This window comes from Cynocephalus volans, chromosome 13, assembly GCF_027409185.1.
Source record: "Cynocephalus volans isolate mCynVol1 chromosome 13, mCynVol1.pri, whole genome shotgun sequence".
Classification (NCBI taxonomy): Eukaryota; Metazoa; Chordata; class Mammalia; order Dermoptera; family Cynocephalidae; genus Cynocephalus; species Cynocephalus volans.
The window spans coordinates 24386092-24412035 of record NC_084472.1 but is presented as its reverse complement, the minus strand read 5'-3'; the positions used below and the strand labels follow the sequence as shown (position 1 = coordinate 24412035).

Genomic DNA, 25944 nt, shown 5'->3' with positions numbered 1-25944 from the left:
TAACGAGTAGAAAAATTAAAACAGGAGATTTCAAATGAAATAACACGCCCTCTCAAACTCTGAAAAGACAAAAGAAAACAAACCAAGAGCACAGAAACTTGGGCTGTTCCAGCACATCCGCAAAGGCAGGAGCTGGAAAGGTGCGCCTCCGTCCTCCCTGGCCTGCCGGCTCGCAGGTGGCTCGTGACAGGCGCCTCAGACAATGGCCAGGATGGGATTTTCCTGAGTCTTTAGTTGGCTGTGTCTGCCCCTGCCCGGAAAATAACCTCTCTGGCAAGAATGACACAACAGCGAAGCGTACGTTAGGCTACCGAGGAGGCATGGCCCCCTCCCCCCGTAATCCCTAATCTCCATTAAATTCTCCACCGCGGACCAAAGACGAACCTGCCGCAATCAAGTTCCTGCGCAAGTTATTTTATTGGCCGCAGCCCCTGCACCTGCTGGGGCGGTGCTACTCGCACCTCAGGATTTCCTCCGGCGACACCCCGCGGGCTGCAGCAGAAACGGGGAGCTCTGGCAGGGCGGGGGCGGGCGGCTGCCGTGGATCCGGCCGGCTACCGCTGCAGCTTGGTGGCCTCGGATTGGCCACGAAGCAGGCGGGGAGGCTCGGCGGAGGAGGGAGGCGGGGGCGAGGGCGGCGGCGAAGGGAGGGGACAGGAGCGGGGAGCGGGCCGCGCATCTGGGCAGCGCGTGCGGCGAGCGCGGGCAGAGCGGCGGCGGCGGCAGCAGCGGCTCGGTTGGGTCGCGCTCGCGGAGGCCGAGCGGGCGGCGGCGGGGGGCGGCGCGCGCCCGTGAGCGGCGCGGGGCGAGGAGCAGCGGGCGGGTGCCGGCGCGCAGGCAGCAGGGGCGGTCGCGGCGGCAGCTGCGCGGGACGGAGCCGCGGCGGGAGCGGCCGCGCCAGCCCCTCCCCTCATCCCCGTGCGGCCGAGGCCGGAGAACAGTCTCCAACTCTTCGGGGCACGGGAAAGGGGAACCGAGAGGCGGCCCTCAGTCCCCACGCAGCGGAGGCGCGGGGCGGCGGGAGTGCTGCCCTTTGTGGGTGCAGCGCGCACGGCCCGGAGCGTCCTCCCCGCGGCGCTGTCCCCGGCGTCTTCGTCGCGCCGAGCGGCCCTGGAGAGGGGACCCGGAGGAAGCAAAACCACGAGCCCGAAACCTCGCGTGGCGGAGCTCCTGCGAAGCGCCATCCGCTCCGTTCCCACCTCCGCATCCTACCCAGGCCAAGGTCCCCTCCGCCTGCATCTCTTGCGGCTGCCGCTGCGCTCCGGGTCGGAGCAAAGCCGCCTGCGCTGCCGCCGCGGACACACACACACACTCTCTCTCTCTCACACTCACACGCACGCCCCCGCCCCCCTCCCCAGCTCCTTGATCTCTCGGTCTGTTTTATTACTCCTGGTGCGAGTCCCGCGGACTCGGCGGCCCGCTATTTGTCATCAGCTCGCTCTCCATTGGCGGGGAGAGCAGAGCAGCGGCGAAGGGGGTGGGGAGGGGAGGGGAAGGGAAGGGGGTGGAAACTGCCTGGAGCCGTCTCTCCGCGCCGCTGTTGGTGCTGCCACTGCCTCCGCCGCCGCCGCCGCCGCCTACGGCTCCTCGCTCGGCCCCTCTCCGCCTCCATGTGCCGGATAGCGGGAGCGCCGCGGACCCTGCTGCCGCTGCTGGCGGCCCTGCTTCAGGTACGCGGCGGTCCTCGCGGGGCGGGCCGCGGGCGGGGTGGGGCGGGCGGCGCCGGGTCCCTTTGTTCCCCGCGCCGCTGCGGGGCCGGGCTGCGCACCCGGGAAGGGAGGTGCCGCACCGCGCGGCCCGGAGCTGCGCAGACACGAGGCTCGGGCCAGGCGCCGGGGCAGGGCTGCCGGGACCAGCTGGGCTCCCGCGCCTCTTCTGGCGGGGCTCTAGGGGAACGATCGCGGGGTCCTTCTGCTCCTCGTTTGGGGCCGGGCGAGCTCACGGGGGATGTCCTTAGACAGCAGAGGGTGAGGGAGGATAACTCCCAGGGTTTGCAGTTTTTGGTGTTTCTTGTCCACGCATTGCACTTTGCTCCCAATTTTTTGTTTATTTTTTGCAGGGATGGGTCGCGAGTTTGCAGTAGGAATTTACTCTGGTATCTTAGTTATGGGACTTGCCTCCACCCCACCCCACCCTGGCACCCGTGCGCCTCCCGGTGCCCAAGGGCGCCTCTGTCCTATTGTCTTTACTTCAGCCCAGAGTTGCCTCCTATTCGGTCCCACTTGGAAAGAAAACGTAGCCCCCTTGCCCCAAGAGTCCCTGCCGGCGGGCGTCTCGGCACCCAGCCCCTGGCCCCGCACGCCCAGTATCCCGCGGGCTGGGAGAAGTTCCGTTGGGCGGGTATTATTCCTGTCCCCCTGTCCTGCTGTCTCGGCCCCTCGTGCGTCCCGGGGGCGCCTGAGCCCGAGCCTTCCGCACTTTTCCCACCCTCGGGAGAGCGCCGGCGAGCCTTTTTCATTGAATCTCTGCTAGGAGGCTGCTCCGCGGCAGGAAGCACCTGCTCCAAGGCAGGTCTCCCTTCCCTCGCCACTCCGCGCCGCGGGTCTGCAGTCCAGCCGGCTGTCCAACTTTCCCGCGGCGTCCGTCCTGAGGATGCCCTCAGGCCCCTCCCGGCCCGCTAGTCCGGGCCCGCTAGTCCGGGCCCGGGAGGCAACGCCGCGCTGCCTTGGCCGCGACCGTCGCGCTAGGCGGGGGCCATGCCAGGGTCCCGAGTCTGCCCCTGCCTGCGGTGGGGGCCCGAGGAGGCTGAGGGAGAGGGGCGTGTCCGCCCTCGCCGCGGGACAGAAAAATCTGCGGAAGGGCCCCCTGCGTACCGCCATTGGGGGAGAGGGTGGCCAGCCGGGTGGCATCTCCCAAAAGTGCGGGGGCGGCTCGGAAGTGCCGCTGAGCCGAGGGTGGAGACAGATGGTGCGGATCGCCCCACTCTGTGGTCTTCACGGGTCAGGGCCTGGCGGGCTCCGGCCGTGGGGCGGGGGCGGGGGTGTGGGGGACTGCGGGCTCCGGGGTCGGAACTGGGCTGGTGCCCGCGGTCTCTCCCGCTCTCTCCCGCCGCCCGCAGGAGGGGTGCGGGCCGCGGCCATGCCGAGCCCTGTCCATGGTGCGCCGTGGTGCGGCGCGCCCGGCCCTTCCCGGCTCCGCGCTCTCCTCCCTGGGGCAGCTCCCCCACTTTGTGGCTCTCTCCCTATCACTAGCTCCTAGGCCGCCCGGGTCCAGTAGTGCCTTCCCCCTTTCTTGTGTTTCTCCTTTTGTTCTTTCCTCTCCTGCCGGGCTTTCTTTCTCCCCTTCCCCCACTCGCCAGCCCCCCTACTCCCCAACCCCCGCCACACTTCGGATTTCTGAACTGTTGGACTAGACATTTTTGGCCTCTGCAGTTTTGTGGAGTGGATGGAATTTCTTCTAACTTGGGGGAGGAGACCTGCCAGTCACTTGCTAACAAGAGTACCTCCTGTTATAAAACCTTCCTTTATTCTCGGAGCTCACACTCCTCATTCTTTCACCTCCTGTCACTTCATTTATTGTTTCTTCTTTTTAAATGGGGTTTATTAAAGAGGCTAGCTGAAGGGGGAGAAAGAAAAAAGTGCTACTTCCAGTGTTTGAAGTTAAGGGGAAGGCGAAAAATTCTATGAGTATCAGATATTTTCCTTTTTTAACAAAGGAGATGTCATAAATTAATCTTACTTTTAAAAACATTATTTTGGGGGCATTATTGGGTGGCCTTCTTTAGAGACGATAAATCCTCAGCGTGTGAACAGCAATAGATGGTTATTTTCACTAACTTTTTGATCTGAAAGTAAGTTTTAATTGAATACTGTATAGTAAAGTCAGGACTGGAGGAGGCATTTGTTGGTCATGAATACTATGGGAAGTCTAAGTGTGTTATGACTGGAGCGGTCTCATTTGCTCTTTTAAGTCATCTGCCTTGAAGTCAGATGTGAATTTTGGATGTCATTTTTCTTCCTTTTTTCACCCCTTAAAGATTTATACAACTCAAATAATGTACTTAGGTTTTCCATTTCATCGTTTTTTTTTTTTTTCCTGTTTCTTCTATACCAATACTGAATAAGCCTTCACAAAACAGGAAATTATAACTTTGTTGTCAAGGTATATGGCAATCTTCTAACTCACAAGTGCAATTCAAGCAGTGACATTGAATGATTTGAAAGGTCGTTAGGAGCGAAAGCAGAGCAATTTATGCATCATGAGTTTTAGGGTTAAGTGCACCATGTGGATTGTACAGTTGAGATTAGAAATGACTGTGCTCATGGTCTGCTTTACGCACCAGAACAACAAATATCTATCTGCAAGGTGAAAGTGGCTCCTCTGCAGTCATATGCTATTAAAAGTCTAGGTTTTTTTTTTCAGTCCAGACTAAGCAGTCAAGAGTTTTAGAAAAGAGAATGTGTAGGTTTTCAGTGCTGATACAGAACACCTTGTTTTTTCAGATGAGTTAAATATAATTGAATGTTTAAAGGACTCTGTGGCTTTAATTGTTAACTGAAGTATTTGTGTTCCTTGTTTTACTTTGGGAGATTCTTTACTAGTTTATTTATTCTGTTTGCTAGACTTACATATCTTTCGTCAATTTTTCATATCATGATGTTCAGCCTTATAATTTTCTCTGTTCTCCTTCATTTTAATTTAAGGTACTAGTATCATCCTTTACATTATAAAATGCAGAATTTGAGCATTAAACTTTACTGATTAAGGTATAAAATGTTATATCACACAGTTATGACTAGCTTGCCTTTTAAATTATACAAGTGATGTTCAAATTCTTACATAGATATATCATTAGGAAAAAAAATCAATTTTATTTTTACTGTTGACCCAGTGATTAATAGATTAGGAACCTGTTTTGTTTTTCTAGTTCACAACTTTCTTTTTTTAATTGCATAGTCCCATTGTTCTCATGTAAATATACTCCTATGGGTTATGAGGCATCAAGGGCAGTACCTTAGTGTTCATAGAAATTCTAGATTCTTAGTCTTGTCACATAGGTCCTAGTTTTAACACTGGATCAGGACTTTGGAAAAAAGATGCATAAACCATATGTTTTTTCACCGATTAGGTACTGATTTTAAAGAGATTAATATTCAACACATGAAAGTTACATAAAAAGAAAAAGCTTTGTTTTAGGATATGGAAAATCTTGGATTCAGTAATCATCTTAATTATAAAACGTGTATTTTCAATGTTTATTTGATTTTCATGTGTCTTTGTAACTCTTGTGAAAATAAGAATTAACTTAGTTGGTATTCAGTTATTTTACTTATTGGAGACATAGTTATGTATATCTTTGCTCTTATCTTGGGACATGTGGTCATTACCAATAAGTTGTACATTATAAACTTACTAGATGTGATTTGAAAAATAATTTGTATGGCCTAAAATGTTTTTATGGGAAATTTTTGAAGATTATATATATAAAAATCTATACCTATATCTATGTATACTTAGGCCTCAATTACAAATTCAGAATATAAAGATAGTGTACTTTTTGACTTTCATATCTTCATTGAAGTGTGTCCTGACCTTGTCCTAAAAGTTGAGACTGAGATTTTAAGAGGAAATTCTTTTTAGATAGTTCTTATTTTTTACATGTAGAGACTAAAGTTTTCCTGGAATGGATTATTTTGGTGAAAGTATATCACACTAAACTGTCCTTAATTTTCTTTTTCATTAAAAATATTCAGTTCTTTAAATCTGTTGTGCCTCGTTAAGCTTTAGGGTTATTAGTTGGGAAATGTCAAGACTTAAAGCAATAGTTCATCTTGCTTTAAAATGCTATTTAAAAAGAATCCTAAGTGACTCAAATCCTCATCCTGTTTTCAAGGGGATATTCTCAAGTTAGAAGAGTGATTTTTAAAGAAAAATCAGAGCTGTTATTTAACAAGTGTAGTGTTTGTGTATATACTCTACCATTTTGCCCGTTAACATTATTCAAATTTGTTCTTTTGGCTCAAATACAAAAAGTAATCAAGTTTAAGAACTGCACAGACTTGGCAATGAATTTTATCAGCCATTTAAAAATATGATAGATTTGGAATTTGGATTTTGTCACTTGAATAAGTATCTCATAATCTGCCATCAGTATACCTTGTAGAACCTAAGTATTTTCAAGTTGGGTTAAAAACTGTAAGTGATACTAACAAATTATAGTGATGCCTCACATTTCTGTTTTTTCCCTTCTAAAACTTTATTTTTTAAAAAAATTTTTCAGAAAATTATATCAGTTCTTTTGAGCAGATGCTAGTCTTTATATTTAACTAAATATACTTGTAGATAAGTTTTAATTAAACAACCCTATTCATGCCAGGGAAGAGGTATATACAGATTAATGTTTTAGTGAGAGCTATGACTTCTACATATGTAAAGTGATGGTCAAGTAGGCAGAACATGGTGAATTCAGAAGTTGAATTGGACCTTTGGAAAGATATACATTTAAAGATTATGATTTACGTTATAATAGAATTTTTAAAAGGCTAATTTAGGTTATGCATAAATCCAGCTTAGTTCATATTTCTTGGTACCCACTCTTTAGTACTCAGTGGACTTCCTTGTCTTAAGTTCCATCTGCACTTACAGCACCCAAGCCCTTGGGTTGCATATACAGGTACTATGTATGTTGAGGTATGTTATCTACATGTCTTTCCTGCAACATTCAGTACAGTTTGACACTTCAGACATGAAGTGTCGGTCAGTAGGTGATTATTTTGTGTGTGTTGTGAAGGTGGTTTGGGCACCAAGAGTGTCATAACTTTGTTTTATGCAAATGAGCTACACTTATGTAATGTCAAGGGCAAGAGTTAGTGTCAAGTGCAAGAAGCCTGGGATTGTAATCTGGTCCAGATATACAGTCTGCTCTCTCAAACTCTTGTGACCTCATTTTCCTCAACAGTGAAATCTTAGGCCTGGTTAGAGTCATTGATCTCTGAGGAACTTTCTAGTTCTGTGATTCTTGGGGCTGCTTAAAAATATCTCAAATATGTCCCCTTTTCAGAATTTTTGGAATGACTTTAATTTTCAACCTAAAATGTAAGGATGTTCATGTACTCAGAGTGATAAAATGTAATTTTTGAGGGTTTATTAACAGTAATTTATTATGCATGTTAGGTTAGATGCCATCTGTATTTTTTAAATGTTTGGCTTTTAAACTTAAATTTTGTTCATTGGCTGTGCTAGTGCTTTTACTAGTTAAAGTAAATTATTTTGGGGGAGGGGATTAGGCTTAATGGAAGGTAAATGTAATATCACAGAATAAAAATGATTTATTTTATTGCTTTTATGCTCTCCTGTTTCTTCAAGAGAAAATAGCCTCCATGAGAACCGTTGAGTGATGTGGGTCAGCATTAAAAATATAGCTGGGTCAGCAATAAAAATATAGCCCTTTGTCCTAGGAATTTCTCTGTATTCAGGATGTACAAATGATTTTTATATATGTTCAGAGATATTCACTGAAGCATTGTATGGTAACAAATGACTAGATTAGTTGATCTCTAAAAGTTCATCAGGAAGAAATAATTTAACAAATTATGCTATAAGGTACAGCCAGACTTGAGAACACCTATTGTGTGAAAGAGAGCATTTTAGTTCTACTATTTTTATTTAGTTCAAGGAAGTGATTGTTAAACCACTTCATAGTTTGGGATAGTCATGCACCTAGAAGAGCTATAGAAAAGGACAGCCAAAATAATCACTGGGATTTGGGGCTTCTGAAGTAGGATAAATTGGACAAAGACCACAGATATAATATACCTGAAGAATAGAAAATCAAGCAGAGTAGAAATAAGATGAAGATGACTTAAACTAATACTAGAACAATCTGAACATTCTAGGTTTAGAATGGCCTACGGCAGGCTGAGATATAAGTAGATCCAGAGGAAGAGTGGTTGAAATGATGGGTAGCTAAATAATGGATTAGTTTCCATGTTGACATCATGGGATAACCACGTTGTGCTAAACTGTCAGTGCCTGAGAGATTATACTACTTGGTTAAGCCATTGTGATATTTCTTGTATTCTCCTTACTGGTTGAATATTTAATTTTTCATCTGTTTTTATGGTGGAAATATAATCTAAAATGGACCTAAGTAATATGTGGAACTTGAGATACAGAAAGACATTTAGCTTAGTTTAGGAATTGCATGTTCTAGTCTTCTGATTGCCTTAATTAATCAACTTAACTTGGTTTTTTTCAAGTAGCATTGGGAGAATTAGTTATATAATACTTTTAAAACAGCTTAAGCTATTTAAAAGGTGGTACTATTATGAATATAATAAGTGTTATATATTGTAGTTTCATTTTAATATGTTTTTTGTGTTATTTTTTTAAAAAAGATTTACTTGACCTTTCTTTATAATTTAGAACATGTATACCCAAATTCTTCTGCCCATTCTGATATATTATTTAATTTTTGTGGATTATGGAATTAGTAAAAAAAAAAAGAAAAAAGCAAAGTAAAAGGTACATAATATAGAATCTTGGTTATTCTAGAAATTACTGGAACTAGAAATGTAAATGACTATATTTCCTCATTATTAAAATAAATTTCCTCATTATTAAACTTTCTTCTGTTGCAGTACATATTGGACTTTTATATTACTGCTTTTGGTAAGGATTGTAAGGATTGCCCTTTTAGCTTTTTTCTACATCTGTAGTTTTATGGCATTTCACAATTTATGTTATATTTAGTGATTGTCAGTAGGTCATTTATATAACTCAGAAGAGCACATATACCAGAGAAAACCTTTGAAACTTTGAGATATTTGCTGCCACCTCTTCAAAAGTTTTTTCAAGCTAATGTCAGATAGGATTAAACAAACCCTAAAAATTAAATATTTTAATTTCAAGGAGGGAAACTATTCTATTGTTTCAGTTAATTATTTCTATAACCCTGTGAGATCAGTGGTTTTATTCCCATTTTAGAGATGATGAAATGAGAACTCATTTTGAGTATTATGATCATTCAGATTAAAACTGTATCAGTCACAGTAAAGTTGAGCTTGATTCCAAAGCACATAGTTTCTTCATCTACCAGGCCACAACCCTTTTTTATAATACTCAGAGAATGGACATCAGGACATCGTACCAGAGAGTTTATGTTTCTCTCTACTGAGTTGGTAAGTTTTGTTTTGTTTTTTCTTTCGTTAACTTTTGACTTACACTCTATTTAACCTTGGCCTTAAATACTTTGCTTCTTTTTTGGTATTTGAAGCCAAAGTGTAATGTTTGGTTAAGGTTTTCATTCTTTCTTTTTTTATGTATTCTTTTGGAGAAAAGAGAAAAAAAATCTTAGGGAAATGATTGATAATCAGTTTTTAAACATTCTTCAAATTGTTTTGATCAACAAATAGTATGCTAAGTGCTCAAAAATAATTTTTTAATGTGAATCCTGGAATTTAAAGTACTTCAAAACTGCTTATATTGGCTACACTATTTTTTTTTTTTTAACTACGTTTTTTTCCATATTCTTAACTGCGAAAATAATCACCAAGTTTTGGAATATTTCAATGTTTAATGGCGCATTTCCTGTGTTTGAATATTTTGAATTACTTTTTCTTTTGCAAATGAAGTTATTTGGCATCTTTTAAAATATATATGTCCACATGTAGAAAGGACCTACTACAAACAGGTTCCTGTGAATATTTTGTAGAGTGATTGAGTATAGACACTGATTTGTTTGCTGCTGCAAAGGCCTAGAACTATTTTATTTGTAACTTGACCTATTGTCAGTGGGTAGATACACTTGGCTTAACTGTAATCTTGCACAAAATGCCTTTCAGTTGGTTGGGAAGCTATTAAGTGAAACCTGAAATAAATGGCTAAAAAAACATTAATTTTATTAAGATTAAAGGGGTTATAATCTACTCCCTCTGCTTACATAAATCTTTAATAAACTAGAGACTGTGACTTTAATTTTTTTTCCCTTTTGTTGTTTTAATTGGTTAACACAAAGCTTCAAAGTCTAAAGTTTATTCTCTGTGGCTTTCTGGTCCAGTAAATAAAGGAAAGTGTGTTTTGTGCAGCCCACATATTGGCCTTTGCAGTGACTTTTGCACCTACCCGTGGTAGAGTCTATTTGGTGTCAACGTCTCCAAAACTGAGTTCTAATATCCTGCTTCCTTATACATGTATTTCAGGAAATCCAAGATTCAGATTATACACATGCACAAGCATGCACACACATATGTGTTTTAAGGAAGTATTACATGCATACAGGAAATTACACATATAAATTGATAATCTCCTAAATGTTCTTAAACTGAACATACTATTTAAACAACACTGGATCAAGACACAACTTTACCAGTACCCCAGGAGCACCCCCTTCCAATTTTAGTCATTCCCCAATGCTAACTATTTTACTTCACTTGTAACAACATAGATTATTTTTTGTTTATTCTACTTTTGAAATCATACAACATATTCTCTTTCGTGTCTGGCATCTTCTACTCAGTAAGTAGAATCACCCATACATTTGTGTCATATATATTTATAATAGTCACAATGTTATGAAATATTGTGGGCACTAGAAATATCTGGGATGTTTAGGAATTTAGAAATTGATTTAAAAAGAAAGATTAATTGTTTCATTGTGGCTACAGGTCACTAGCACATTTATGGTTTCAAGCCATTGAACACGTTTTGCGTGTTTTCCTAGTCAGATGTCTTTTTCTGTAGTTTTGGTAATTTGGCAATGTTGTTTCAGCCAAAAGCCAAAGACATTAGGAATTCTGTAAGTTATAGCCTCTCTTGCCCTTCCTTTTATTAGAAGGAGGGATGGATGCAAAGAACTAAATATCTTTTTGACCTGCATTTCTCACTCAGAAGATTTGGGTGTTAACAGATTCTAATCTTTTCAGTGATGCTTCTAAATACCTTCTCTGATCTTACTAGTGACCCACTTTTCAACATGAATCTACCCAGATATTGTTTTTAATTTTAAAAAGGTTACATTGGGTGTATGTAATGCGACCAATTGCTAGTTTTCAGACTGTTCAGTGTATATGGGTACGGTTGACCCTTTTTTTGTGTTTCTGTTGCTTTTTAAAGATCTGACAGTTTGCCATGAGGAATGCAGAGTGCCCATACTTGTCTGAAGATCTTTCTTTCTAGAGGCCCTTTCTCTCTGTTTATAATGGTTGTTTAGTAGATATAGATGGTAGATGGAGGATTCCATGCCTAATGAAGACTAGGAATCAAATTCCATAGGTGATTGCCCATCAAGGATTTGTTTACTTCAAAGCAACTCTAATTTATTTATGTTCTTACACATATGGATTTTAGTTTACTGTATTTAAAAAGATTGTACTTAGCTTGTTGGTAGGTAATTTGTATTTCACTTGCTTTTGCCTCTACACGTTGTTTTTCTATCATAAAAGTAATTGTGTTTTTGGCATTAAATTTTATTTACAGTTCTGTCTTCTCTGTTTGCCAGATAAATAAGAACATTAGGGGAGACTGTCATAACCATTGACTTAGTTTACAAATTGATTTAGAGTTAAGTACCTTGTAAATGAAACAGTTAAATCCATAATTTGGTTTATTATGGTCTTTCCCTTTATTCGAGGCTTTCTTGATGGAGGCATGTTTTCAAGGGAGATAGTATGTTTAAATGTAGGTAACAGTAGATTATTCTGCAGGTTGCTTATAACATTCTTGGATGGAAAATAAAAGCATTTTGGATAACAGGTTACTTTTTAGTATTTGTATGTATAACAGATATTTCAAGATTCTGATTCCTTTTTTTTCTAAGTCTTGGTTCTTCATAGTTAAAATGCATATATGTACATAATTAAAATACATATATATGTGATATATACATATATATATACATGTGTGTGTGTGTGTGTGTGTGTGTGTGTGTGTGTGTGTGTATAAAATGTGCGCCTGTAATACTGCTCTTTGGAGGGCGAGCCAAGATGTAAATTGAGACCTGTTGATAATCTCCAGACAGCTTTCTCAAACCTCATACCCTATCAGATTTTACTTATCTGTTTATATTTTCACATTAAGTTATTTTACTTATTTGAAATTTACTTTTTTTAACACTTATTTTTAATTGTACCTATTTGTGGGGTACAGTGTTGTTTGAAATTTATTTTTATATGTGGCATGAGGTAGGGAGTCTTACTTTATTTTTCCCCCCAGATTTTGCATAACACACATGTGCACAATAACACATTTGTCATCATTTGTCAGATAACATTTTTATTTTTCTGAACTGAAATGTTTTTTTGTTGTTGTTGCGTAAGTTATTCTGATTTAGTAGCCTAGACAGGTAGTGTTTCTCAGTGGTTAAGAATGGTGACTCTGGAGCCAGATGAATTGCATTGGTTCCCTGGCTCTGACACTTCAGAGTTGAGTGAACTCAAACATATTTGGCATTTCTCTCTCTCAGTATGCCCATCTGCAAAATAGGGATAATAAACAGCATTTATCATAAGGTTCTTATGAAGAGTAAATGGGTCTCTCTCTCTCTCTCTCTCTCTCTCTCTCTCTCTCTCTCTCTCTCTCTCTCTCTCTCTCTCTCTGTGTGTGTGTGTGTGTGTGTGTGTGTGTGTGTTTCATCACAAGGGATTGATATATATGAATCAATCACTAGAAAAGTACTTTCATGTAATGAGCAAGATGTTAGATCTTTAATTGAAGATTTGGGGGCTTAGTCATTACCATTGTTTTACACGAACAAATTCAAAGGATAATGTAATTATTTGAATAAGTTTGAGCACTTAATGTGTACAAGGCTTTGTTCTGTGTTCAATATCATAGCTGGATAACTCATAACTCTGCATAGACTCCCTACCACTAGCGTTCCTTAGACCACACTTGGAAACCACAATTGAAGGGCACGTATTTTATCAATCCTTGTTAAATTCCAATAGATGTTGTCTAGGCGGATATAACTCCACCGTCTTTATAATTAGGGTAAAGGATTAGTTTATATAGAGTGTTATTCTGCCAGTGATTTGATTTGGAAGTAGCAGGTAATCAGACATGTGCTACTCTAGTATCTTATCCTAGATCTGTCTCTTGCTTCTGTGACTTAATTCTTTAATGTCCTGGTATGGATATTGTTAAGTGTAATGTTATCATTTTGGTGGATGCCCACCCACCATCTGCAAAATCAAAGTGAAGGTAGGTACATTGTTCTCATAGATGCTGATGATTTATTGACCATTAGGTACAGCAAATGTTGCTTTTAACTTAGTATCATTCTATCTTAATAATAGATTATCATTTTTGAGTAATTACTGTGTGCCAGGTACTGTTCTAAGCAGTTTACATGGATTAACTCATTTAATTATTGAAAATACTGTACCCATTTTACATATTAGGACACTAAACGATGGATGGGTTAACTAAGGTGTCCAAGGTTATTTTGTTTAGTGATGGATCTGGGATTCATACACAAGCAGCCTGATTGATGTCAGAGCCTCTGTTCCTAGATATGCTATGTGTTTGAATTTAGATTTAAAAAAAAAAAAGAAAGCAGGTTGACACTCATTTCTATTTTGTATATGTATGAAGGTCATCCTTTTTTAAAAACTTTTTTATTGCGAAGTGTGGTACATGTAGAGGAATATATAAAGCATATGTGTACAGTTTAAAGAGTAATTAAAGTGTCTAAAATACACTAGTATAACTACCAGCCAGGTTAAGAAGTAGAACGTTTCCACTACTTTTGAAATTGCCAGAGTACTGCTCCCATTCCCCAGCTTTCTCCTAGAGATAACTGCTATCCTGATTTTTTCCAATGTCTATCCACTGCTTTTCTTTATAGCTTTATCCTATATGTATATACTTCTTAAATATGAATGGAGAAATATGTGTTTTTATATATATACATACATCATACATGGATGTATAAATATATCATGCATGTGTGTATATATATCAATCATGTATTTTTCTGTGATTTGCTTTTTTTGGTCAGTATTATGTATGAAGATTCATTCATTCGAGTTGTATAGCTATAATTTTGTTACTTTTCACTACTGTAGAAGATTACATGCTATGAATATGGTAAAATTTACTTTTCTGATTTATTGTTGATGGACTCAAGTGTGTGGTTTTAAATTTTTGCTATCAACATTCCTATACATGCCACCTGGGCATATGCCAGGGATTCTTTACGGCTGTGTTTCCCAAACTTTAGCATTTATGCGTATCACCAGAAAGCTTAATAGAGCATAGATTCCTGGCCCCAACCCCTTAGTTTCTGATTTAGTAAGTCAGCAGTGGAGCCTGAGAATTTGCATGTCTAGCAAGCTCCCAGGTGATAGAATGCTGATCTGTTCTGGAGTATGTAGCAAGGAGTAGAATTGCTGGGTTGCAGGCTGTGCACATGTTCATCTTTCTTAGCTAATGCATGAGTGTTTTCCAGACTGGTCCACCAGTCAAAGGCCCTTCAAAAAGTTTTTGGATAAATAGAATAAAAAGATAATACAGATCTTTCCATGAACTTTTGAAGCCCCCTCATTTGTACATATTTCCCCCCATAATTTTAGGATACTTGTTATAATCAAAGTTAAAAATTTTTAAAAATCTGGCAGATAGCATAATCATATTTCTTTTTGGTTTAAATTTGAATTCTCCTGGTTTCTAATGAGCTTGAGATTGTTTTTATATGTATTTTGGCCTTTTCTTCTTCTGTGAAGTGTGTGTATGGAATACTAGCCAATTGGGTGAAGTTCATAACTTGACTGTAGCTCAGCCTTACTGTTTCATGATTCCCTTCACCTAACATTTTCAGTCATGGCTTGTATGAAGGTTTGTTTCCAAGGAATGGGAACCTTCTTGAAAGCCGACTCATTTAAGTCAATTTGCTGAGTGCTTACTATGTGCCCGGCTGACACATTACCTGCATTGTCTCACGTAATCCTCACATCAGTCCCTGCAATAGGTAGGCATTATTATCATAATCCATTTTACAGATGTCTGAATGGAGCCTGGCTTAACCCATTTACCCAAAGGCACATGGCTAGGAGGTGGCAGACCGGGCTTAAACAGTGTTTTACTCCCTGGTAAAAACTTGACCAGTCCCTTGAAAGTCTGTAAAATATTGGGTGCAGTTGGAACAAGATGAGGCTTTGAAGGGTTGTTGCCTGCAGGAGGATTTGGACCTTCAGATAAGGACTTAAAGGATTTAAGTTTCAGGAAGCAAACCTTTGCCTGATGAATGGGAACTCTCACAAGAGTCAGAAGCAGTATAGGCTACTGTGGAAGCAGGCAATTGCTGTCACTGACCTTGTGGCTCCTTGGTGGTGACTTAAAAAGATACAAATATCTGGTGGGTGGTTGATGTTTCTTTCTGTGAATCGCCCTGTTTCTCCTGACCTTACACCAGCTTGGTCCAGACTATACTCAGCCAGAATCCAGGGGTGCATGTGGCTTTCTATTCCGAGCACTTGGGCTCCCCCAAGCGCTTGAATCGTGGTTGTCTGTTCTCAGGCCTTCTGTGTGTAGCTGTCCTAGTGGGCTTGTGGCCCTGCTGGCAGTATAACGATGTTATTTGACCTGGCTTCCTTTTGATCTTTTAGCCTTGGCCTTTGAGTTTTAGGTAAGATGGTGACCTTGTAGATGATTTAGTTGTCTTTGAAGGGAGCTAAAAAATAGTGCCTCCTATCCATCTAAGTTCTGGACAGATAAGGCGGAAGAGTCAGTAGATAGAGAATCAAAATACAACCTTTAGTATTGATAAAAAAAACAAGGTTGGGGAATGTGGCATAAGTGTATTGGGTATCAGAGTAAATTACCCTTGCCTGTCATCTGTGGCAGTGCTAGGTGAGGGCTGGCCTCCCACCTGGGTGTCCTGCCCCTGTAAGACCTCCAATGTAACAGTATTTGTACCAGGTGGGGAGGCTGCCTCCCAACAGACAAGAGGTTGTGAAGGGACTGGATTCTATGCTCAGTTGTTTCACCCAAGTTCACCTGAGGGGTAGACAGAGGCCAAGAGTGTTATTGCTAGTTTAGCTCCCACTATATGGAAATAGGATGTAAGTCCTAGATTGAGTCATGTCCTTAACCATCAAGTGGGTGCTCATCCAGAAGTGTGGTAACTCTTCTCAGAGAAAATGGGCATCTGTCAGGACAGTCTTGCTCCAACTTCAGGAAGTCTTAGATCTGTAGCTTTATTTGTAAAGAGTCCCAAACCTAATGGGCACGCAAGATGATCACAGCAATAGTCGAACAGCCTGCAAGGTTACAGAGTTGGAAAGCAAACCAAGCTCGCTCTTGGAAGCGTTATCCCAGGCAAAATTGTTTCCCAAATCTTGTCCTTAGTATTCCAAAGCCCGTAGTAGAGAGCCCATGATATCTGACGGAAGGACTGAGAGGGGTGCAGAACATCTCAGTTTCAGCCTTCCCCCGATAATGGTCAGTCTAAGCCTCTGTTTGTGATCATGACCTTTGAACGAAACACAGAGCTCAAGGGGGAAATGGAAATGTAAAGATACTGAGAATGCTAAATGAGAACGAAGGGCACCTCAAAAAAGATGGGAACCCATTGGACATTTCTGAATATTAGAAATAGGTGGCAGTATCTCAAATACCAGATTTCTGAAAGAAAACCCAGGATGCCTGAGTGGATCCCCTCCCCCCATGGTAGTAGATACAAAGTGCTAAACTTAGCCTCCCACTGGGAGCTTCTCCCAATTGAGTTTTACTACTCAACTAGCACTTTCAAACCTCCTTTCCCTTCAAGCCTTTTGAGTCTGACAGCGCAGTGCTGTCACCAGTGTGGGCTTGGTCGGGTGAGTGACTGGTGGACACATTGTCTTGGGAGTGGGTGTTTCCCATACTGGCTCTTTCCGGGCCACTTGCTGTGGGGTTGCTTTGGCCAAAGAAGGCCATGTGCAAGGGAAGATTGCTCTTTCATTTGTATAAACCATCCAGATTGCTTGGTGGAGACTGACCCTTGAGCCAGTTGTGGTCAAGCCATGAGAATCAAAGGAGCGCCCACCTTGCCCCTGAATGCAGAATGGAATTTGCGGTGGCTAATCCTTAGCTTCTCTCATAGGCCTGTCACTAATAATTTAAAATGAGATCCTTGCTAGGGCTCTTGAATTCACTGTCATTTAAAGATCGCAAATATTGTTCTGCTAGTGAGTCTTTAGGAAGTAGATGTTGAAATAATCCCTTTTTTCTGTACCTCACTTGCCTCTGCTTATTCAGGTTGGGGCCCATGGGCACCTCCAGAAGGCCTGAGCTGTCTCAAATGCTTGCCAAGGTCAAGGTGCAGCAACTCTCACCTGAAAGTGTTCACCATGTGGCTAAGGTCTCTGTGCTTCTTCTTGCCTCTTTTCCGAGAACCTTGGCCCATGGCCTTTCCTGAGGCCCGCAATCTTTGTCTATGCCCTGCCTCTCTAAACAGCCACTTTCTTGGAGAATGGGAACCCTAAGTTGTGGTCAGCAATAAGATTGAACTACTCTGTGGTTTAGGAATTAAAGCCTCTTGATGTTAAAAGCCACCGCCCAACTATAAAAACCAGCCAACCTGCACCTTCAAGGCTGCAAGCCACCAAGTTCAAAAACTTGGTGCAAGGCCTGAGTAAAGCCCCCTTTTCCGCCTGCCAGAAGCTCCAGCAGGTCTATGGTATTCTGTTCCCCAACACTGTACTTCTTGTTTATTTCTCAAAGTCTTCAGATAGTTCACCAAATGCTGAAGTCTTGGAAAGGGCTTCAAAAATAGGACCTCTCCTTTCTGCCTGAGTTCTGAACCAGGTGAAATATAAGCCAGAGGAGTCAGCAGATAGGAAAAGAAAATATCACCATGGTCTGAGAAGTGCTAGGCTGGAGGGCATGACCTTTATCTGTGGGCATGTCTGCTGGCTAAAACTGAATCCCAGAATCCCAGACTTCCTCAGACATGCTCTCCCCTGCCTAAATGCTACAGGGGATCTGCGAACTTCCAGCATAGAAAATGAGATCACCACACTTGTTTTCCATGGGCCTGCAACTCCCAGGTGGGAGGAAATGAGTTGGGTACCAGCTGCCCAGATCATTCTTTCAAATGCAGCCCTCAGGTAAGTTCAGTCCGTCTCTCTCTTCTCTAGGGCAGCAGTTCACAAATGTTTTGGCCTCAGGACACTTTTATACTCTTAAAAATTATTGACTACCCCAATGAGCTTTTATAATGTGAGTAGTATCTATCAGTGTTTACCATAGAGAAATCCAACTGAGAAAATTATATAATATTTATTTATTAATTCATTTAAAAAATATTAAACCCATTACATGTGTAACATAAATACCAATTTTTGTGGAAAATTACTATATTTGCCAAAACAGAAAAACCAAATTAGTGGGAAGAGTATCATAGTGATTTTACAGTTTTGCAATTCTCAATGTCTGGCTTACTGAGAAGACAGCTGATTTCTTGTTAATCTGCTTCTGCATTTTCTGTGTTAAGCTATTATACATCACGTAGCCTCTGGAAAATTCCACTTTATACTTGTGAGTGAATGAGAGTGAAAAGGGAAGATAATTTTATAATATTGTGAAACTAGTTTTGCCTTTACAGATGGCCTGAAAGGATCTTGAGGCTGCCTAGGAGTCCACTCCACTCTGGACCACATCGAGAACTGCCATTTAGGGTATGACTGATTGGTGGAGTGGAAAGAGTTGGGAGTGTTAGAGTTTACAGTAGAGTTTGTTCTACATGTAAAGAAGCATCAGGAAGGGAAGAAACATCCCCCCTCTACAGGTGACAGAGTGGAAACCTCCAAGTGCCAGCCTTAAGTCATTCACCATATCTATGGGTGATGAACGATAGTCCTTAGCCCTTCAGTTAAAACCAGAACTGAGGATATTAGTTGTGCACCCTCTCAGTTGGCACACAGGGCTGTGGATTGAGCTTTTTATTGCTTGATCTATTAGAACACCACTGGATGGGGGGCTGCTTCCGGAACAAGTTGAGGAGTGGCGTTGACTCTGACGTTATTGACCATGCTCTCCTTTCACTGCAGCATGTTTCTGGAAGCTATGCCACAAATGTTAGTTTCCTCACAAGAATAATGTTATAGTTGATTGTGTTTATCTTGTCAGGGACTCAGAATAAGATAAATCATCACTGTGGCCAGCTATTCAAATTAAATCAGAGTTATGGGGACTGTACACATCTGTAACCATTTTTAAAAAGTAAAACCATGCTCTGAGTTTTATGAAATGAACCTCATTGTATATGAATGCAAGGAACTCCAGAGTATAGAAAGTGTATGGAGTTTATTTCAGGCTGTAACTATTCTCTCGTCACCACTGATAATTAATATGCTAATCATGATAGGTATTTACTGATAATTAATTTTCCGTGTGTATTTTTAGAAGAGTTTGTGGGTGGGGATTGGGCTTTGATTTGGATGACTTAAGATGTTTAAGAAAGTTTGACCTAATATCTTTTTCTCTCCAGTTTTTTCCCGTGGTGAACAGAAACATTGAAATTATTTTATTGACATATATCATATCACATATGTGAGAATCATATTTTAGGTAAAATTTACTATGGCAGCAGGCAGATTTTTTGCTTGGTCTCAGTTCACGTAGGACAATTTCCAGCCCTTAACCAGTTAGGTGTTATGAGTCAATGTATGTGGATGCTTCTTGATGGATTTTTCGGTGGTTGGGCAGTAGTTAAGAGTGATCCCCAAAGTCATTTGGTGCTGATTTGAGTACCATCCCTTAGTTGACTAGCTAAATGACTTAGGGCAGTGTTCTTTCAGTTTGCTTCCTTGCCTACAAAACGACACTAACAGTACCTACCTCATAGGGTTGTTGTGAGGGTTTATTTAACATGTAATGCACACAAGCTTTGTAGCACACTCCCTGCCAAATGGTAAATAAACACTCCATAAATATTGAAAATCACTGATAGTCAGTGTATTTGGTTGAATGAATTACCAAGTTGATTATAAATGCATTCTAATGCTAAGTACTATACTATTCGATGATATTTCGAATATTAAATATAAGCACGTTGCAATTTCTGGTTAGTGTAATGAGTTAATGGGGCAGAATCAATCTAATCCAGGATTGATCATCTCTCCTGGAATTGCCTTAGGCACTTCACTTCTGGAACTTTTAATGGCAGTTTAATTGCACAGCTGACTGATCCACTATCTAATGAAGTGTCATACTTTTACAAGCCAACTAAATCTTTAGATGTATTGTTGCTACTTATTACATTAGGCATCCAGTACACTTCATGGTAAGCTCCTGCCTATCTTTTGAAACTCCAGACAAGGAAGCTTGGGAACCTAGGAAGTCTTCCTACTTGAGCTGAGTAGATATGGGATTGCACAGATCTACAGTTGATTTATGTTTTTATGTTGTCTTAAGTTTTGATAGGTTCAACTTCTGGGAATGTGACATTCTAAACTACATTTTGTATGCCAGACTCAGATTTTGTCTGTCAAGCTGTTTTATTGTGGTGCTGTCTTCTAGGTAAGAGCTCAATTTAAGCAGAGTTGTCGGGTTCCTATGCCAGCATCAATGCTATTATTTGACTATTCTATTTGTCCTTACTTGATTAAAAGAAATGACAATCAGAAAAATAAAAGTACCAATACTAGAGATATTTGAGGATATACCCTAATAGTACAATTGAAGCAAAGGTAGAAATTACTAGTTGGTCAAAGGGGGCAAATGTGTGGCCTTGGTCAAGTACTCTTTGCACCGTAGCTGATCTGCAGAGCATCATGAAGGCAAGAAAGAGTTAAAGAGCCTGTACAGAACATCACACTCTTCCTCCAGAACAGTACATGACACAACGAAAGTATTGAACTCATTCAGGGTTAAACTCCTGCACATTATAAACATGTTGCCAGGGATATGAAATTTAGAGTGACATCAATGGCATAACTGACACAGAAAATCTTCAAAGAGTAGCAGTAGCTCTTGAATAATCTTCTTAACATAGCCTTGAATATCGTGGATGGAATCCTTTGAAATGTAGAGAATCTGGCAAATATAATTGTATGACAATAAATTGGATTAAAAATTAAAAAAATTAGTCATGCAGAATTGGTCTTGAACAGTTTTATCATTCTGTTACCATGTACCCAACTAACCAGTTTAACAGTGTCTTCATTATTAATTGTTTATATTCACTGATGTCATTTGGAAGACATAACCATGTAATAGAAGTATCACCATAGCTGTCCCCCACCTTCTGCGACCACTCACCACCCCCTAACCCACAAATCACAAATCATGAAAGGAATTCCACTTGTGTTTCTTTTGTCCATATTTGTGAATGAATTTTTGTTTTTCATGAGTGTGTTTTCTTTATGATATTTCTACTTTACAATATTCTTTTAAAATATTTCTCAGGCACTCACAGCAAAGAGATAAAAGTCTCAGTAACAAAAGCAATAACAACATAATAGTAATAGCTAACTCTTGCTCTTGTGTTGAATCATATTCTTTTTAATCCCTTTATACTCTTCACAAGAATCCTATGAGCCTGTACTTGTCGCTATTATTATTATTACAGAGGAAGAAACTGAGGCACAGATGAGGTTGTATAGCTTGTCAAAGTCACACAGGTAGTAATGGGTGGAGACAGGATTTAAACCTAGGCAGGTTTGCTTCAGTCTTAACCACAACACACATTATTGCCTTTGTTTCCACAAAGAATAAGGGGAGCGCACATAATATATAGTAAAAGGAAGTTTCAGCTTTGTTGACTGTATTTGATCATCTACTGTGCAATAATCTAATTGTTGTTAGATTGTGACCATAGAATATCTAATAGAGAAAAATGAAGAGACTGATGCTTTGGGGGAAAACATCAATTGATTAAATTTGAGTTTATGATAACAAAGATTTTAGTTAGGCAGTCTTTAGAGCCAAAGAGAAAAGATAATGATTCCCTTAGGTTTGGGCTGCCTACAGATGAGGAATTTTTAGCCAGTAATATTTAATGATCATCATCAGGAAGGGAGTGGAGAAACAAAGTGATTGAAGAATCAGTGCATTGTGGCTCCACATGGAATATTTAAGAGCTGGGATTTAGGAGTGACTTGGAGTAAAATTGAAAAGCAGGTCTAGTGACCAGGGATAACTATAAAAAAGAATAACAAGAGCAGGAACCTGAAAGAGTAGAGGACTCAAGGCTTTAAATCTTACAATATTGAGACTGGAAAAATCTGAATAAGAACCAAAGCAACGTTGCTGTGAGTTCAGAACCAGAACAGAGACTAACACTAGCAGGCAAGCGGAACTGCTCAACTACTATTACATTGCTGTCTCTTTTGGACAAGGCGGTCGATCTTCAGCCTGGGTAGGGGAGAGCAAATACTTGTAAGAGGAAATTGAAATTCGAGATAGGTGCGCTGATTGTGTGAGAGCTCGCAGCAGCACCAAATGAGTTCAGGTCCTCTGACTGGCATGGGCTGAAGGGACTTGACGACTTGCTTGTCTCTTTGAGGAATTGTGGAAAGGAGGAGAATCACTATAGGACTGGGGATGGGGTCATGTTCCTATTCAAAGCAAAACAAAAACAAGTAAGTATACTTTTCAAACAAAAAGAAGAGACAGCATGGGATTGTTAGGAACAGAAAAATAATTGTTTCTTTATTCCTTTTTGTTGTTGCTAAGCTATTAGACTTGAAGACTAGAGTCAAAAGGTAAGTGTGCCATGTCTGGAGTTCAGAAGGGTTTGGGCTGGGTGTGTGGCCACCAAATGCAGCACAGGCATTTGTTAAAATACACAGATTTATCTGCCATCTCTCTTGAGAATCTGTTTTAGGGAGTCTTGGGTCAGGACCCAGGAATCTATATTTTAAGCATGTGTCCTAGATTGCTTACTATGCCGAGCAAGTTTGGGAATGACCAGGCTGTATGATGGATGTACCATGAATTGGATTCATGTTGTCCTAATAGTCTTAATACTACTGTGACTAATAGCTAATACGTTGAATGACCATGTGCCAGATCCTATCCTAAGTGATTTACACATATGAACTCATTTAATCCTCTCATCTGCCCTATGAGTAGCTATTTTTATTATTCTTATTGTACAGGTTGGGGAACTGACTTCTTTGAGGTCTCACAGATGGCAGTGATGGGGATGGGATTCAAAGTCAGCAGGCTGGCGTGTAGGACGTCCGTGCCCCAAACACTGCAGTGACTGCCCCATTTCAGGAGCTGGGGTGGTGGGACCAGCCCTGTCCTTAGCATCTTTATGAAGACACTGAGGTGTCTCATTGGATTGTCTTGATACATAAATTGGGAGGAATGACTAAAACTGGCTGGGATCATTAATTTAGTGAGATGACATTTTAGAGGGTTAAATGTAAATTACTGCCTGCAGGGGCTCAAAATCTGTAGCAAAGATACTAGAGGAAGAAGCAATGACTTACTAGTTGTGTGGTAAAAAAAAAGATCAGGGTGGTTTTGGCGTAGTACAAGATCAGCATAAATCAACAGGGGCTTTGTTCTGCTGTACCTTTTGCCCAGAATGCCCTTTTCCACTTCCTCCTCTTTCTCCTGGCAAATTTTTAATCATCTTTAAAGGCAGAGCCTAAATGTCACTTCAGCTAGGGCATCTTCTTTGACTTCCAGGGGCAGATTTATGATCCCATTCTTTCTGCTTCTTTAGCACTTGGTTCCTGATGTTATAATTTTGCAATTATCTTTCCTAGTTTGTGGCACCCATATTCACAGTCACTCCACTGGAAAGATGGGAGAGGACATCATTTCCTTCATCCCTTCCTCCTGCCTCACTGACCCTATTGATTTTAACCATATGTATATTGAGAAAATCTGCCCCTTCATCGTTCCTTGCAGCCCCTGCCCTGATTTAAGTCTGTGTCCTTACTTCTCCTGGCTGTGGCTTGTCACACACACACACATTTTCTACAAAGCAATCAGAATTCTTTGTCAAATATAATCTGCCTATGGTTAAAATCTGCCCCTGGCTCTCCCCAGCCAAAAGCATAACCCCAATCCCCCAACCATCTATGATCTCACCCTGTCTAACTCTCCAGCATCAACATTTTGACTTCCTGCCTCGCCTCTTGGACTCCAGTGACACCGGACTCATTATAATTCCCCAGGAACTATGCTGTTTCTTGCCACCTTACTTTAGCTCAAGCAGTGGGTTGGTTTACCTCCTGTCTGTCCTTTTCTGCCATCCTCTACTATCTTGCGACTCCAGGTCTCTGCTTGGGGCTCCCCAAACCCTCTGTCCTGGACTGTCCTCTATTTTCTACATATCCCTACTTCCCACATTAAGCCTTGAGCTTCTTAAAGGCAGGGACTGTAACTTGTTCTCTGTTTCCCATGGCAAATGGACACTCAGTACATGTTTCTTGAAAGAATTGTACTACAATTATTCTACTTGGAAAGACTACAGGGATAGAATCCTGCCTCTTTTTGTTCCTCAATGTGAGGTCTTGGGTATTTCACTCACCTCTGAGTGGCAACCTATTTGCTCATTTGTAAAATTTGGATAATTTTGCCCCCCCGGGGGGGGCTATTGTGAGAATTATGTGAGATAGCAGTGTTGTATAAAACTTAACACACTGCACACTATTTCAGGGATCCACAAACTACAGTCCCACTGCCTGTTTTTGTATGGCCAAGAATGTTTTTTGCATTTTTAAATGGTTTTTTAAAAATCAAAAGAAGAGTAATATCTTTCAACACTTGAATATTAAATGAAGTTCAAATTTCAGGGTGCATAAAGTTTTGTTAGAATGAACACGACCACATTCATTGGTTTACCAGTCGTCTATGGCTGCTTTTGCCCTGCAGGAGTAAAGTTGAGTAATTTCAACAGAGACCTTATGGCCTGCAAAGACTAAAATATTTACTGGCTGTCCCTTTTACAGAAAAAGCTTGTCAACCCCTGTGCTATTAAAATATTAGGAAAATGCATGTTATTTGCTACCTTCTTGTACCCACAGTGAACTTGTTGAGGGGAGGGTTCCTTTTTCTCATCTTTGAACTTTCAGAGCTTCATTCCAGTCCTGGCAGAGTGATCAGTTAATGTAGGGGTAACTCACGGGCTGACTTTTGGCTTTCCTTGAAAGAGTTAAATGGGCTGTTTGAGGAGATAGTGAGCTTGCCACTGCTGGAGGTATTAAATGGTGAGTGACACCCTTTTGCGGGTGTCACTGTAGAACAGGATTTCTTAACCTTGGCTTTATTGATGTTTTGGGCTGGGTACTTCTTTGTAATGGATCCTGAGCTGTGTGTTGTATAATGGTTAGCAGCATCCCTGGCCTCTACACACTAGAAGCCACTGTCACCTTGCTCCCCATTGTGACAGCCAAAAATATGTCCAGACATTGCCAGATGTCATCTGGGGGACAAAATTGTCCTTGGTTGAGAGCCACTATTGTAGAACATTCACAAATTAGCTCTGGGGTAGACCAGAGAACTTTCTGTGCCCCAAAGCCATTACCACTGGGGTGGAGTCAGCTTCCCTGGGTGGATCCTGCTCACCAGTTCTGTGGTCTCCCGCAGTCTCAGACCTTCTATCAGCTATAGCCCTATAGGGTTAATGGAAAAATGGAATGAGATGTTGATTTACCAGCACAGTGCTTGCCACAAAATAAGCCTGCGGAATCTCTAGTTTGGAGAGTGTATTCATTTGAATGCTTTCTGTTTGTTTTTTGAACATGTTGATTTTGTTGTTTTTGGATTGAAAGTTAACAGAGGAAATTAATAATAAAAGGGAAAGTATGTATGTTAATAATTTTTGTGGAGCTGGTTTTTAAGTAAATGCATTATAGATTAATAACAGTATATTATTTTGTGGATCCATATTGTCCCAGGGAAGAAGAGTTTAGTAAAAAGTTCAGCTGTTTAAAGTGAACAGGAAATTATTCAGATAAATCATTACTTCCACAGGTATTTAATATTAGTAGCCAGTATTTGTTAGAGATGTGCTTTACAAACATTGTTTCAGTAATTCTCATAGTCAACCTATGTGGGCTG

At 41.1% G+C, this 25944-nt stretch overlaps 1 protein-coding gene across 1 annotated transcript in view; it reads left to right on the top strand.

The window, feature by feature from the left end:
* Positions 1-1529: 1529 nt before the first annotated feature.
* The window catches only part of CDH2 (cadherin 2), a 207583-nt gene continuing 183168 nt past the window's right edge, over positions 1530-25944 (top strand). Inside the window, exon 1 of the mRNA XM_063076734.1 lies at positions 1530-1670. Within this exon, the coding sequence (XP_062932804.1) occupies positions 1611-1670 (60 nt within the window). The 5' untranslated portion in view covers positions 1530-1610. The remainder of the gene's footprint in view (positions 1671-25944) is intronic.